Consider the following 15,000-nt stretch of genomic DNA (forward strand, 5'->3'; position numbering starts at 1 on the left):
ATATACAGTTTGGTTGTTTTCATGGGGTATTTATATACTTTTAAGCAACTTCTTTCTTTGATTTAAACTTTTATAATAAATTAAACAATGAGCAGGAAAAATGTGCAAAAGCAAACATCAGTTAACATTAATATTCTTTGTCTTTAAATACATTTTTATTGATGTATCCTTCTGAAAGAAGCAACCAAAATGACTGAAATTGTTTTCCAGTAGGACACGCTGTCACAGGACTTCCCTGCTTTCAGGGCATGAATGTATTATATTTTACCCTCTAGATGTGAAATGGCAGGGCTATTTTCAACAGTCAACACAAGCAATACTTGGCTGGTGACATGTACTGGATGGTGGAGTGAACTAAACCTTAGGTCAGAGAAAAGGGGGTTTATGAGGATTAGCTGAACATGTACACGCAGGAATATTTTCAAACTGAATATGATACTATAAAATCTGATGAAACAGCTGTTCTATTTTCATAGGAGGTTACTTTTTCAGTACCCTGTTTGTTTGTGGAGCACCATGGGTAATGTGGTTCTTTTCTCTCTGCACTTTCAGAAGAGACCGCTGAGGATGGTGAGAGACCTCCTGGCTCTTCCTCCAGACCTGGAATCAACCTCACTGACCAAGATTTGACTGACAGCAGGAAAGCTGACAGTAAGTCTACACACATGCTATGCACACACACACAAACACACACACACACACACACACAGTGAACTGTACGCGTGCCTTCTTTTCTAAGTTATCGTTCATGTCTCTCTCTCTCCCTCAGATAAGGTACTAACGTGTGTGTTTAACATGTGAATGCTGCTGACTAGCCTCCATGTGACCTGCTTTAATCATTTCCATCTGACAGAAAGAGAAAAAGGGGGAGACAGGGAGAGAGAGTGGGAGAGAAAGAAGGAGAGAGAAAGAATGGAAAGAAAGAGAGAGGGATAAGTTGAGTGTTGTGGATATTACCAGGCAATGTCCAGGCCCAGATTATTTTTTAATCAAATCAGTTTGCGTGCTTGTAATTTATAAGCGCCTTGCATTAATCTTTTCTCGTTCTTGTGCCCTCTCCGATGACATATTAATTTTTCATAAGCGCAGGATTAGATGGGGGCCTGTGTATATGTTTTTCTAATATTGCACTGCATCCCTGCAACCCTTAAATTAGTTTTTTTTTCCTGCACCCTCCCCTCATTTTTCTTTCTCTCCTATTTTTCCCTGGCTCAATCCATCCCTTAATTGTTGTCCATTCTGTGACCCTATCACAAAGCATTACCTCGGATAGGAAAAGAGCACAAGCTAGAAAGAGGGAAGAAGAAGAAACTGTTTATTCATTTGTAAGAATGACAATGTTGTGTGTAGGGAGGGGCAACAATCTATATACGACGGCTTGGTGTTTTTGTTGTTTTGGGCGAAGTAGAGAGCATATAATGCCTTTGCTGCAAGGCTGTGGACAGGGTAGCCCTGGCTTTGTTAGATTTGATTTACCCAAATAAGAATTCATATGGTCTTTTTATGTATGAGATGGAAATCCGTGGCTTGGGATGAATATTACATGTGATCTCTCTCTCTCTCTCTCTCTCTCTCTCTCTCTCTCTCTCTCTCTCTCTCCTATTCTTTCCTTCTTTCTCTCTCTCTCCCCTATTCTTTCTCTCTTTCTCCCCCCCCCCCAAAATCCCCCAACCCATACATGCACACACCTTCCAACTCCCACCCTCTATCCATCTCAAGCTCCCTTCCCACCTCCCCTTCCTAGCATGCCATACCTAGCCCCATAATGTTAGGCTCAATGAGGCAGAAGGAGAGCTGAGTGAGACTGGGGCCTATTAGTTTAGCTAGTCATCTATCTTTCAGCTCTGTCTCTCTGACAGGCCTGTCTGACGGACTGGCGGGAAACCACCATCCATGCATTTACCACCGCATATTACTGCCGGCATCATTTAACAGCACCACATGCATGCAAAAAAGCTAACCCGCAGAGTGTCCAGGTCACTCCCACTTTAAAGCCTGCTTACATATGTATTTGTTACCAAGTGTAGTTCATCAGCCATTAGTAATGTATTTCAGTGAGCAGAAATGTCTGCTTTTTTAATAATTTGTTTTAGGAATTTCCTTGTGGGTCAGGTGCTACTTTGGTTAGAAAGCCTAGTTTAATAATGCTACTTGTGTTTTCATTTTGCTTTTGGATTAAAGGAGGTTTTAGAAACTCAAATGCCAGAAAATGCAAAAAGGAGCCTGGTGTGTCAGCTTGTTGTTATGCTAGGGTTCAGGGATCATCAGAGGCTGGGTCTTGTTTTTCCTCTTTTTCCAGCTTAAACTAGTAAGATTTAGCATCTCCTTCCTCAGCCCGAAATCTCTGGGAAGTTTAAAATGTTCAGATGTGTGTGTGCGCGTGTGTGCGTGTGAGTAGAGATCTCCAGGGATGGGATTACAGTGCGACCAAGTGAGCAGTGTGTTTGTGCACTTCATCTCCAAGACCAAGATCCTTTAAACAAAGAGGAATAGATAGATACAAGAGAGGAAAAGAGAGATAGAGGGGGGAGGAGCAAGGAAAGACAGACAGAGGTTTTTTTCCCTGCTTCATTTACATTGTCTTTTTTAATCCCATGTCACTTTAGATTAATTATAATCCATGTTACATTTTCCATGCAAATGTCCCTGATGTGGATTACTTCCAGATAGCTTTGTGCCGTGTATGTAGATTGCGCATGTCGCCACCATGGCTCAGGGGGCCATTTCTTATAAATAACCAACTAAACAAATGCCCCAGCATGGAAGTGAGCCTGTCAGAAAGCCTAAGGATATTACAAATCTATACCTACTTCAAATTAGCAAAGAAATGACAAAATTCCTCATTACTAAAATTTGTGTGCTATTTCTAATTGTCCAGATAAGAGAGAAAACCAAATGAAATTGCATGCAAGCGAGGTCAGATGATAAATATTCTATATTAGCTTGCTCAAAATCTCAATATTGTCTTTTTTATTTGCATTCATCTTGCAAATTTGCCCAACTCGAAATGAAAGCTGTACTCATTTTCTGACTCTTTAAGATGAAATTAAAATATATTAAATACATTAGCATGTTTAATTACCAGCACACAGCAATGCCTTGGTGCACGCATGTGTTCTGTGTTCTGACAGTTGAATGTCTCATGTAATTTGTCAAATGTGACAAGGCCATGCCCATATTTATCTCTCATCATAACGCAAGCTAGAGATGGAAGAAAAAGAAAGACTGATCATTAAAAAAAAAACACAAGCTACTAGACAGCTGTTGTTTAACAGCCCCCTTTCTTCCTCCTTGTCTCACTCCATTCTATTCTCTCTCTTCTCTCTGTTTCCCACCTCCCTCCGGCTAGATCTGGGTCTGCTGAGTGCTTCAGTGGGAGTTTGGGGTTCAGAGTGTGTTGCTGTAATGTTATCAGGTGACCGGGGGTCAGCTTAATGCGTAACCTCAGAGCAGTAGGCCAGTAAATCATGCTGGCCGGCCCTCCCTGGCCCGTTTTGGCCAGCTCTCCCTTCCAGATTTATTGCTCCGTAACCTTAGCCAGTCTGCCAGGGCTCAGGACAACTAAATTGAATACTAAATCCAAGCTGCCGCCACCCAGCCTGCTCCTTTTTAATTGACAACCCACCCCCCACACTCCCTGCTTCATGTTTGTGAGTGTATGTGTGTGTGTGTTTTTTTTTTATTTTATGTATTTTTTTATTATTTTCATTAAATGAAATGTCAAGATTTGGAATCCCATTGTGTTGCAGCTCATAAAAGCAAGAAAAAGAAGATTGCAATAGGTTTGGTTTGATCCAAGAGTTGATGCAGATATAGTTGATTTCACATAAAATCACACAGTAGTTGCAGTGATGAAACTGCCCAAAACATCTCACCCTTCTGAAAAATGAAAAGACAATGCAAATCCAAAGGAAAGTATTGGCTGTGATGAAGATGTCAGTACCCCTGACTTTTTTAGGAACAATTTGGGACAGAACTATCCGGAGGTGTTTAGAGCTACAGACTTCTCTGTTCCTCTTTTTTGTGTTCTTGCCTGTTTCCCTACATTTCTCTACCTCTTTCCCCACTGCTCTGTACTTCTTTCCATTCAAGCATCCACTTTTGTATATAAGTGTGTGTATACGCAGCTCCCTAAACACCATTGACAGTTGCAAATAAAGATGGGTGGTAAGTGTGCCGCTCTCTCCCCATGCAATGCAAAAGGGGTTGAATGTCGTAAATCACCTTTTGATTTATCTAATCAACCAAGGTCCTGCAGCATGCAGACATTTGTCATTGGTGGAGGTAGGAGAGGGGGGGGTTGTGGTGTCAGGTTTATTCTGCCCCTCCGCTTCACTGGGCTGCAGCTGGTGGAGCCCACATAAGGATGATGGGATGGAGGGAAGGTGGGAAGGGAGGGGAAGGAACAGGGAGGAGAAAAAAAAGGACACAGTCATTAAGTGTAGGGTGCAGACTCAGAGACAAAGGAAAATGTAGGGATAGTCTACTGTTCCTGTCTTGCTCTCTGTAATTATTTTAGCTATCCGTGCACTGCTGAGGGCAGAAATATGAAGGTGGCTGAAAACTACAGGCTGTTGATTTTCTCTCATTAATGTATAGTTAGTGTTTGGACTCCGCTAGCTTTTGAATGTATTTGTGTTACAGGTGATTATATCCTGGGAGGACATTCTACAATCCTTAATGCAATTCTTTGTCTCAAAATAACTTTGTTATTCAGTGGCAGGATTTGCCATTTAAATCTCCTAAGTGGCCATAGAGAGATCTGCTTTCTCAGAATTCAAGGTTAACCAACAGTTTTTCTTCATGTGAGTGTCATGAGTGTGTTGATGAAAACACTAGGTCAAATACAAATTTAAACCAGAAGGACAGATCGTCATGTTGCGCATGCACACACACTCTCTTCTTCTCTCAGGCGCACACGCACTACACAAACATACATTTACCTTCAATATGACAGTAATCAATGGTGATATGTGGGCTTTTTCCTCCACCACATAGTAAATGCATTTGGAGCCTCTTGTCTGACAATCGCCTCATCTCTTTTTGCAGGGATGTAATTTAGTTGCAAATTGACTGGAAGATGGAGGCAAAAATTGAAAGTTGAAATTAGAAATGGTCATAATAAATATGGTAGGCAGGGCACAGCGTTTGAAAGGTCAGGTGACATGACGGTTGCCCCCATCCCAGACTGATCTGACCAATGCAGTATCCTGTCATGAACCACATAAGCACACGTACACACATGTATGCACATAGACACATGCACAAGCCCTGCAGGAGCCATCGGAGGCAGTGGAAGACGAGATTACCTCGCTGCAGAGCAATTCTCGGATGTTCTTAGAAATTCACATTGTGCCCTTGTGGTTTTTTTTTTCCTCCCCCTTCTCTCCCTCTTTCTTCCTTTCTTCCCTCCCTCCCTCTCTCTTGTCACTTTTCTTGACAGGCCAATATTTCAGGCTCCAGATATAGGGGATTACAAATAAAATAAGTGGAACGCCTACTTAATGCAACAGAATTAAAATGCATGAACGGGCCGGAGGAATTGATATGCACCCAATACAAACACGAGCCACAAAATAATATGAAATACAAATTTTTTTCAACCCCCTCTCCATGTATCAGTGCTTTGATTTCCCCTTTTTTTCATTTGTGCATCTAGCGTGAAGCGTTGATTCGCAAGAGTGAGGCTCACATATTGCCTTGAGTGACCAGACATGGAGGGAGGGGGGGGGGGGGGCAAGAGAGGGGAGGTGATGGCTTAGGGGGAGAGTTAGGAAGAGAGCGAGGGAGAGGGAGGGAAGGAGGGAGGGTGAGTTGCTGTTGCTGTGTCTTTGTGTTGTGCCGAGTGGCTAAATTGCAGTGGCAGAGTATAGCGGGGCCTGTCCAGCCTGTATCTTAGGATGAGGCTAATGAAAAATTTATCAGCGGCTGCAGCATTTACTAAATACAACCAGAGGCTGATCTCTCCACATTGAGCCCTGCTGTTAACGTCACACACACTTACACGCACACATACAGACATATACACACATGTAGTACTGTACCACCAGCCGTGACCAAGCCTTTAAAATTTAGCATCTTGTACAGACAGAGAAGTTGTAGAGACAGCAGGGGAAATGTATATGAACTAATGAAGTGTATAATATTACCATAACATTTAATGTATGTCGTACTGCGATAATGAGCCTGCCTGGGTTTTTTCCATTTCATATGTCCTCAGGGCAGAAACACACCAGTGTATATGAATGTGAATAGTACAGTCCACGCTTGTTTACATGCTTATGTTGTCTTGGTGTCAAATAATAATTTATGTCATCATCACTTATGTCCTTTTTGAACATTAATTTGTTATACTGTATGTTTATCAGTAGTAATTTCACAACTGTAATCTCGGTCACAAAATGTCACGCATTTCCATTTATTGAGTTAATTGTGAAAATGTTATATATTTGATATATTCTAGATTAATATTCACTTTTCTCCTACAGTATGTGTGATTGATGGGAAACTTTAAAAAATATATATTTAACTCCTGTGTTTATCATTCTGCTTAAATGCTCATTCATAAAATCTCAATTAAAAAATAAATCTAAGTAAAAAGTAACTGGTTTAGACATTAGTCAGTTTGTGGCTTTTGTATATTTTTAAATTGTTAATGTGATGCATTTTATTCTGCAATGAAATGCAGTATAATTATACTATAAATGTTCTAAGCCTATATTAAACAAATGCAGTCATACAACTTTCAAATAGAAACAATAACCGATAAACTAAATTCCTAATCAGTAATTTTTCTTGGTCTGCCTCTGTTTGTCTCTCCTCCTCCATCACCTGCCAGGAGTGAATGCCATATCCAAAGAGGTTACCAGACCGAACGCAATGGTGAAACATTCCCTCCTTCCAGACCGACAAATTGAAAGTCCACCCAAAAGGCCAAAGTCTGCTGAGGGGAAGACGTCTGCTAATGAGCAGGTAAAGCCTTATAGAATACTCTAAGCTGCCATTTGTGGTACACTAGCAACAGTCTTGAAAATGTTTCTGGTGTAGTTCCAAGCAAATGAAAGGGGGTGTGTTCTGGCTGCACTGAGGGTGACCCTAGATCTTCAAGCATTTTATCCTATCAATGAAAATGTATCTGCAGTTCATGGAGCCTTGTGTACATCTATTTTCAATTCATACCCCAGATACATGTTGAAATTTGCTGTTAGATGTACACAAAACTAATGGCTAATGAGGCATGTTCTCCTTCATAAGCACTGCTGTCACTGTGGGATGAGCTAATGCGAAGATACTTAAGAACTGTAAGGACCAGAAATGCTAAGCTAAGCATTTAGCAATTACTGGCGCCAGCTTTGTATGAAAGGGTTAAATGCAGCCCACCATTCCCTCCCTGACAGTGCTTTTTACCATCAAGTACAGAAGCCCAGTCTTTGTGTTCTTAAGTGGAATACCTGCACTAGCCCTAACGTCCCTCCTTGCTTCTTTCCCCCATTTTGCATCTCTTTAAATTATATGTGTTTTTAAATTAGATTATGAAGTATTAGCTTGTCTGGTTCTGAGCCCTGCAAGGAAGGAGGACTTAGTCATTTCAGAAATGGATTCTATTAAGACAGGTGGTGGGGAGGCAGCTATGTTCAGAGTACTCCCTGTAATGAGGGCAAGGCATAGCTTGGGTACACACCTTTGTCATCTGTAATCTCCTGATTAGAAATTCTGGCCAATCGTGTTTTCAGCTAATAAAATTGCATGAGTCGAGAGACTTAAGTGAATTACATAAAATACAGTTGATCTGTGTTTAGGTGGGCATGAGGGTTGGTGGGGATAGGTCACTGTGGTGGGCGAGTTCAGTGGGCAGTGAAGAATAGGAAATTTCAGCTTTATTTATATTTTGCACTTCTTATAATATATATATATATTCCGTTGCCAGAAGTGCAGGAGACACAATTCTTGCCTGAGAAAGACTGGCGATCTTTCCGGGGTGTCCTGGGTGTACCCAGGTGTCTCGCCCAATGACAGCTGGGATAGACTCCAGCCCTCCACGACCCTAAACAGGATAAGCGGTTAAAGATAATGGATAAAGAAATTTGTGCATGTGTCTTGATCAAGCCCTTGTTTGTTAGTTTTTAAATTGCATCTGGTTATTTTTTTGTGCGTTTGACATTGGACAGCAGGCTATGCTAATGGAATTCCTTCTCTTGAATGTGTGTTTACATTGCACGGCGTGCCCATCTCCTTGTGTATTATTATATTATTTCTCCATACCAAACAGTATTGTCTATTTATTTTAGGTTCAGCAGTGTCCATATTGCAACTACAGCAGTAAAGATGCCAACCGTATGCAGCTCCATGTGATGTCCCAGCATTCCATGCAGCCGGTGATTCGCTGTCCACTGTGCCAAGATGTCCTGAGCAACAAGATTCACCTGCAGCTGCATCTCACCCACCTTCACAGTGTGGCTCCTGACTGTGTGGAAAAGCTTATTATGACTGTAAGTACAAATAATGATTATGAATAAGATTTGTGTGTGTGTGTGCATCAGCGTATAAACAAAAAATTGTGTTTTCTGCATATTTGCAAATTTCTTTTTAAGCACTAAAGCATTAAACAAGGATTCAGAAATAAACGATGGTTTATTGTAATGCCAGAAAATGATAATCAGGTCTATTATATTACATGATACGTACACATTTTTACGCATTTAAAATATAAAGGAAGTCATTTCCTTTTTTTTCCCTTTTTTTAATCTGCATTTTAAGAAGTGAACATGCAATTAAAATTTCAAATTATTTTGTCAAGCCTGTCCAATCCTCCCTCTGACCCCCTGTATAATTTAGGCCAATGGTTTACTGCAGGATTCTCATAAAAGCTTTCTGCATTTATTATACTTCCTTGAGAAACATCTCTAAACTTGATTGTTGTTTACTCCATAAGGATAATCTTTGTTTTAATGCACATTGAAACAAAACTTTACAAATTAGAGATCATCATTTACTATCGTTATGATAAAGATATTTATTTGATCTTCATAGGTTGTTGGACCTGACACAGCAACACCAAATAATGTAATACATCCCCAAACTGGACAAGACAAAGGTCTGTCTTTAATGGATTCATCTACCTCTCCTACTGATGAGCCAGGAAAGTCTCAAGGTGAGCCAAATATGATACGCTTGGTGCTGTTATAAGTTATAATAAAATTTAATGGAAATACATAAATGGTTTATTAAATTGGTATGAATGATAAGAAAATGATGCAGTGTATTGTACTTATTATATTTCTACTCTTAGGAAACATCTCTAAGGATGAGCTGACCAGTCCAGACAAGAATGAATTGGACCTGCAGAGTGAGGATCTCAAGCCCCCCAAGGAGGCCTCAGAGGCCCCAGACTGGAAAAGAGCTAGTGGATTAGGACGTGATAGCAAGTCCCCTGATACCCTACAGGACCATCTCAGTGAACTCCAAAGGCTCCAGCAGCAACAACAGCAGCTTTCAGTATCTGATCGTCATGTCTACAAATATCGTTGCAACCACTGTAGCCTGGCCTTCAAGACAATGCAGAAGCTTCAGATACATTCCCAATATCATGCCATCAGAGCAGCCACTATGTGCAGCCTTTGCCAGCGCAGCTTCAGGACATTCCTGTCCCTCAGGAAGCATTTGGAAAATGGACACCCTGAACTTAGTGAAGCAGAGGTACAGCAACTGATAGGAAATCTCCCACTGAATGGAGATATCACTGAGAGTGAGGCCAGGGCCTTGGAGGAAGCTCAGGCCTTTGAACATGACTTAGACAAAGATGATGAAATGGACCAGGAGGAGAAACCCAGTCCTACAGGAAGTGACAGTAGCTCTCTACTAGATGACATGGGAGCAGAACCAAAACGAACCCTACCATTTAGAAAAGGTCCCAACTTTACAATGGAGAAATTTCTGGACCCTTCACGGCCTTACAAGTGCACAGTGTGTAAGGAGTCCTTCACCCAGAAGAACATACTACTAGTCCACTATAATTCAGTTTCCCACCTGCATAAGCTGAAGAAGGTACTTCAAGAGGCATCAAGCCCCATTCCACAAGAGACGAGCAACAGCATTGACAATAAACCATTCAAATGCAATATTTGCAATGTTGCTTACAGCCAAAGCTCCACACTCGAAATTCACATGAGGTCAGTACTCCACCAGACCAAGGCAAGAACAGCTAAAACTGAAGTCAGCAGCAGTACTACCACCTCTAGTGGTCCAGTACCCGCAAAAAGTCCAGCCCCCAGCATGCAAGGGAACAACAGCAACTCAGACACTGCTAGAAATGGAACACCCTCTTCAAACAAGGAAAACACTGTGGAACCCAAAGAAGCCAACAGCAGTAACAATATAAAGCAATCAGCAACTACTGACCACGTTTCAGCACAGACAAGCAGCCACCAGTCAGCTCAGTCTGCCCAACTGCAAATGCAGCTTCAACATGAATTACAGCAACAGGCTGCCTTCTTCCAGCCTCAGTTTCTTAATCCAGCTTTCTTCCCGCATTTTCCTATGACCCCAGAAGCTCTGCTGCAATTCCAACAGCCACAGTTTCTCTTCCCCTTTTATATCCCAGGAGCTGAGTTCAACCTTAGCCCAGAACTTGCGCTCCATTCAGCAGCAGCATTTGGAATGCCTGGTCTTACTGGATCATTCCTAGAGGACCTGAAGCAGCAGATGCAACAACAGCACCAGCTGCAGCAGGCTCAGGCTCAGCAACAGGCTCAACAGCAACAGCAACAGGCTTCGCAGACACAGTCGCAAATTCAGAAACATAAAAACCAGCAACTGCAGAACCACAAACCCAAAATGGAATCCAGCACTGTGCCCATTTCAGATATTCAGACGTCAAGAGAGGCAGAGGACCAACTAGAAAAACAAGAAAACAGAGGAAAGATGGAAAATGGCGGTGATGCATGTGATGGAGGAAAAGACAACAAAGACCCTAAAAAGTCAAAGTTCCCAGAACCACTGATTCCCCCTCCACGTATTGTGTCAGGAGCAAGGGGCAATGCAGCTAAAGCACTGCTAGAGAACTTTGGATTTGAATTGGTGATACAATACAATGAAAATAGACAAAAAAACCAAAAGAAAAACAAAGATGGAATTGAACAAGTGGAAATGAATACTGATAAGCTTGAGTGTGGGATGTGTGGTAAGCTCTTCTCCAATATGCTTATCCTCAAAAGCCACCAGGAACATGTGCATAGTCAATTTTTCCCATATGTGGAGCTTGAAAAATTTGCCCAGCAATACAGAGAGGCCTATGACAAACTATATCCAATAAACCCTGCTTCACCTGAGACTCCACCACCACCGCCACCTCCACCTCCTCCTCCTCCGCCACCTCCTGCACCAGCCCCTGTGTCTGCTCCCCAGCCTCCCTCTACATCAATGATTAAGCCTCAAACCCCAGTACCTTCACCAGTTCCACTTCAAACCTCTCACCAGGCACCGCCTCCCCAGCCACCACCCCCTCCCCCACCACCTACTGCCCCCCCAGCTCCTCCCCAAGTGCAGCTCCCTGTTCCCTTGGATCTCCCTCTTTTCCCACCTCTAATGATGCAGTCTGTCCAGCACCCAGGCCTTCCCCCTCAGCTGGCCCTCCAGCTGCCTACCATGGACTCTCTTTCCACAGATCTTACACAGCTCTGTCAGCAACAATTGGGCCTTGATCCAAACTTCCTACGCCAGTCTCAGTTTAAACGACCTCGCACTCGTATCACGGACGATCAGCTTAAGATTCTCCGTGCTAACTTTGACATTAACAATTCCCCCAATGAAGAGCAAATCCAGGAAATGTCAGAGAAGTCTGGCTTGCCTCAAAAAGTCATAAAGCACTGGTTCCGTAACACCCTCTTCAAAGAGAGACAACGTAGCAAAGACTCCCCCTACAATTTTAATATTCCTCCCCTTACCACATTGGAAGATATCCGAATGGAGTCCCAGCTCAGTACACATGAATACTACAGAACTGACTCAGCCATGAACAAGAGGTCCTCCAGGACCAGATTCACTGATTACCAGTTGAGGGTTCTTCAAGATTTCTTTGACACTAATGCTTATCCAAAGGATGATGAGATTGAGCAGCTCTCCACCGTGCTTAACCTACCAACCAGAGTCATTGTGGTGTGGTTCCAGAATGCCCGCCAGAAAGCTCGCAAGAGCTACGAAAACCAGGCAGATTCTAAAGACAATGAGAAAAAGGAGTTGACTAATGAGCGATACATCCGAACCAGCAACATGCAGTACCAGTGTAAAAAGTGCAACATTGTGTTTCCACGCATCTTTGACCTTATTACTCACCAGAAAAAGCAATGTTACAAGGATGAAGATGAGGAAGGGAATGAGGACAATGTCTGTGAGGAATACACAGATTCCATCGAGCAAGGTCTAGCTAGGATGACCCCAGGACTTTTAGAGACACCCAAACAGTCCCAAACAGCCACTGCAACCAGTTCGGGCTCAAGCTCCCCTGTGATGTCCTCTCCTTGTGCCAGCATGGGTAAAAGTTCCCCGAAACCAGACATTGCTCCTGACGCTGAACCTAAGCAAACTGAGACTGCCTCACCACTGATGAAGTCACTACCAGAACCCAGGCCATCTAAGGCTTGCACACCTCAGCCACCTCCTCAGAAGGCCCCCCAGCCACAGATTTCAAGACCCCATTCCCAGCCACAGGCAGCTGCATTGCCCTCAAGTCCACTCTCCCTAGCTCTTTCCTCCCTCACAAACAGCCTTTCCCACCAGATGCTCCAGTACCAGTGTGACCAGTGTAAAATTGCATTCCCCACTGTGGAGCTATGGCAGGAGCACCAGCACATGCATTTCTTAGCTGCCCAAAACCAATTCCTTCACTCTCAGTTTCTTGAAAGACCCATCGATATGCCCTATATGATATTTGACCCAAACAACCCCTTAATGGCTAGCCAGCTATTATCTGGAGGCCTTTCTCAAATTCCCTCTCAAGGTAGCTCTGGTTTGGCCTCTGTTGCAGGGTCTGGGGCATTGAAGAGGAAACTTGATGACAAGGATGAAAGTGCTAATGATAAAGATGGTGGAAACAGTAGTGAAGAGCAACATAGAGATAAACGTTTAAGAACCACCATAACACCAGAACAATTGGAGATTCTCTATGACAAGTACCTGCTTGACTCTAACCCAACAAGGAAGATGCTGGACCACATTGCACGAGAGGTTGGCTTGAAAAAGAGAGTTGTGCAAGTATGGTTCCAAAACACTCGTGCAAGAGAGCGAAAGGGGCAGTTTAGGGCTATAGGACCTTCCCAGTCCCATAAGAAATGTCCCTTTTGCAGAGCACTGTTCAAGGCTAAATCTGCTCTAGATAGCCACATACGATCTAGACACTGGCACGAGGCTAAGCAGGCAGGCTTTAGCTTGCCACCAAGCCCAATGATGAATCAAGACAATGAAAGGGGAGAAAGCCCAAACAAATATAATTACTTTGACTACCCACAGCTGCCTACAAAGACTGAGCCAAATGAGTATGAGCTGCCCACTGCATCTTCAACTCCAGTCAAACCATCTGAGGCACAATTAAAAAACTTCTTAAGCCCTTCATCATTAAAAGCTGAAAACTGTGATGAAACTGAAGGGCCCCATATTAATTCAGCAGAAGCTTCATCTTATGATCTCTGTAAGATGGACTTTGATGAGACATCATCAATTAATACAGCCATTAGTGATGCCACAACTGGAGATGAGGGAAATAACAATGAAATTGAGTCCCTTACTGCCAATGGGGGGGAGAAGCTGAGTGAAAACAAAAGTGGTCTCTTACCAAACTCTGATGGTGGCAATGAAAGGTTCCAGTTTAGCATGGTGAGCCCCGCTCTCAGTTTCTCTGGAAAAGACTGTGACTCTTATTTTAGCTCCAGAGATGATGACATGGATGAAAACAATGACAGGAGTGAATCATCAAGCTTAGCTGATCCTAGTTCCCCTAGTCCTTTTGGGGCAGGTAACCCCTTCAAGTCTGTGAAAGGAAGCAATGCTGGGGATAGACCAGGCCACAAACGTTTCAGGACCCAGATGAGCAACCTGCAACTTAAAGTACTCAAAGCCTGCTTTAGTGACTACCGCACTCCTACAATGCAAGAGTGTGAGATGCTGGGCAACGAGATTGGACTCCCCAAGCGTGTTGTCCAGGTGTGGTTCCAGAATGCCCGTGCTAAAGAAAAGAAGTTCAAGATTAACATTGGCAAACCATTTATGATAAGTCAAGGCTCACCAGAGGGCCCCAGGCCAGAGTGTACTTTGTGTGGTGTAAAGTACACTGCCCGGATGTCCGTGCGAGACCACATCTTCTCCAAACAGCACATCACCAAAGTGCAAGAAACCCTGGGAAACCAGGTGGATAGAGAAAAGGACTACCTAGCACCAACCACTGTTCGTCAGCTGATGGCCCAGCAGGAGCTGGACCGTATGAAGAAAGCTGGCGATGGAGTCAGCCTGCCTGGTCAGCAGCAACAGACTACAGTGGACAACAATAATGCACTTCATGGCCTCAGCCTGCCCTCAGGCTACCCAGGGTTATCTGGCCTTCCACCAGTTCTACTTCCTGGGGTTAATGGGCCTTCATCACTTCCTGTTTTCCCACCCAACACACCTGGTGAGTTAGTATGACGAACAATGAAAAAACTAAATAGACAAGAAGCTTTATGAACTGAACTTTATCATGCACTATTTTATTCTAATATACTACTGGTTATTATGTATCACAGTGGCGTTTGTCAAAAATTCTTATTTAAAAAAAACTTTTAACACAAAAACTTGTGGGATTTAGTGCATGTATTATGTCAGTATCCGAATCAATGCTAATTTATAAATCAGAGATTTCTACAACAAATGTATCTATATCATGACTTTTGTTTGTGTTTGTTTTCCCCTTATTGTAGGTTTGGTACATTAATATTTTAATGTATTGGCAGATTAAAATGATCATAAAGCGCATGT

General features: G+C 42.8%; 1 protein-coding gene across 2 annotated transcripts in view; it reads left to right on the top strand.

Moving 5' to 3' along the window:
* The window catches only part of zfhx4 (zinc finger homeobox 4), an 82,261-nt gene that overhangs the window by 62,716 nt on the left and 4,545 nt on the right, over nt 1-15,000 (top strand). For both annotated transcript variants that reach the window (XM_067485937.1, XM_067485936.1), the window contains exons 7-11: nt 553-651; nt 6,839-6,972; nt 8,289-8,489; nt 9,031-9,151; nt 9,290-14,656. In XM_067485937.1, the coding sequence (XP_067342038.1) occupies nt 553-651; nt 6,839-6,972; nt 8,289-8,489; nt 9,031-9,151; nt 9,290-14,656 (5,922 nt within the window). The remainder of the gene's footprint in view (nt 1-552; nt 652-6,838; nt 6,973-8,288; nt 8,490-9,030; nt 9,152-9,289; nt 14,657-15,000) is intronic.

The sequence above is a fragment of the Channa argus genome, chromosome 19 (assembly GCF_033026475.1).
Source record: "Channa argus isolate prfri chromosome 19, Channa argus male v1.0, whole genome shotgun sequence".
In the NCBI taxonomy this organism is placed as follows: Eukaryota; Metazoa; Chordata; class Actinopteri; order Anabantiformes; family Channidae; genus Channa; species Channa argus.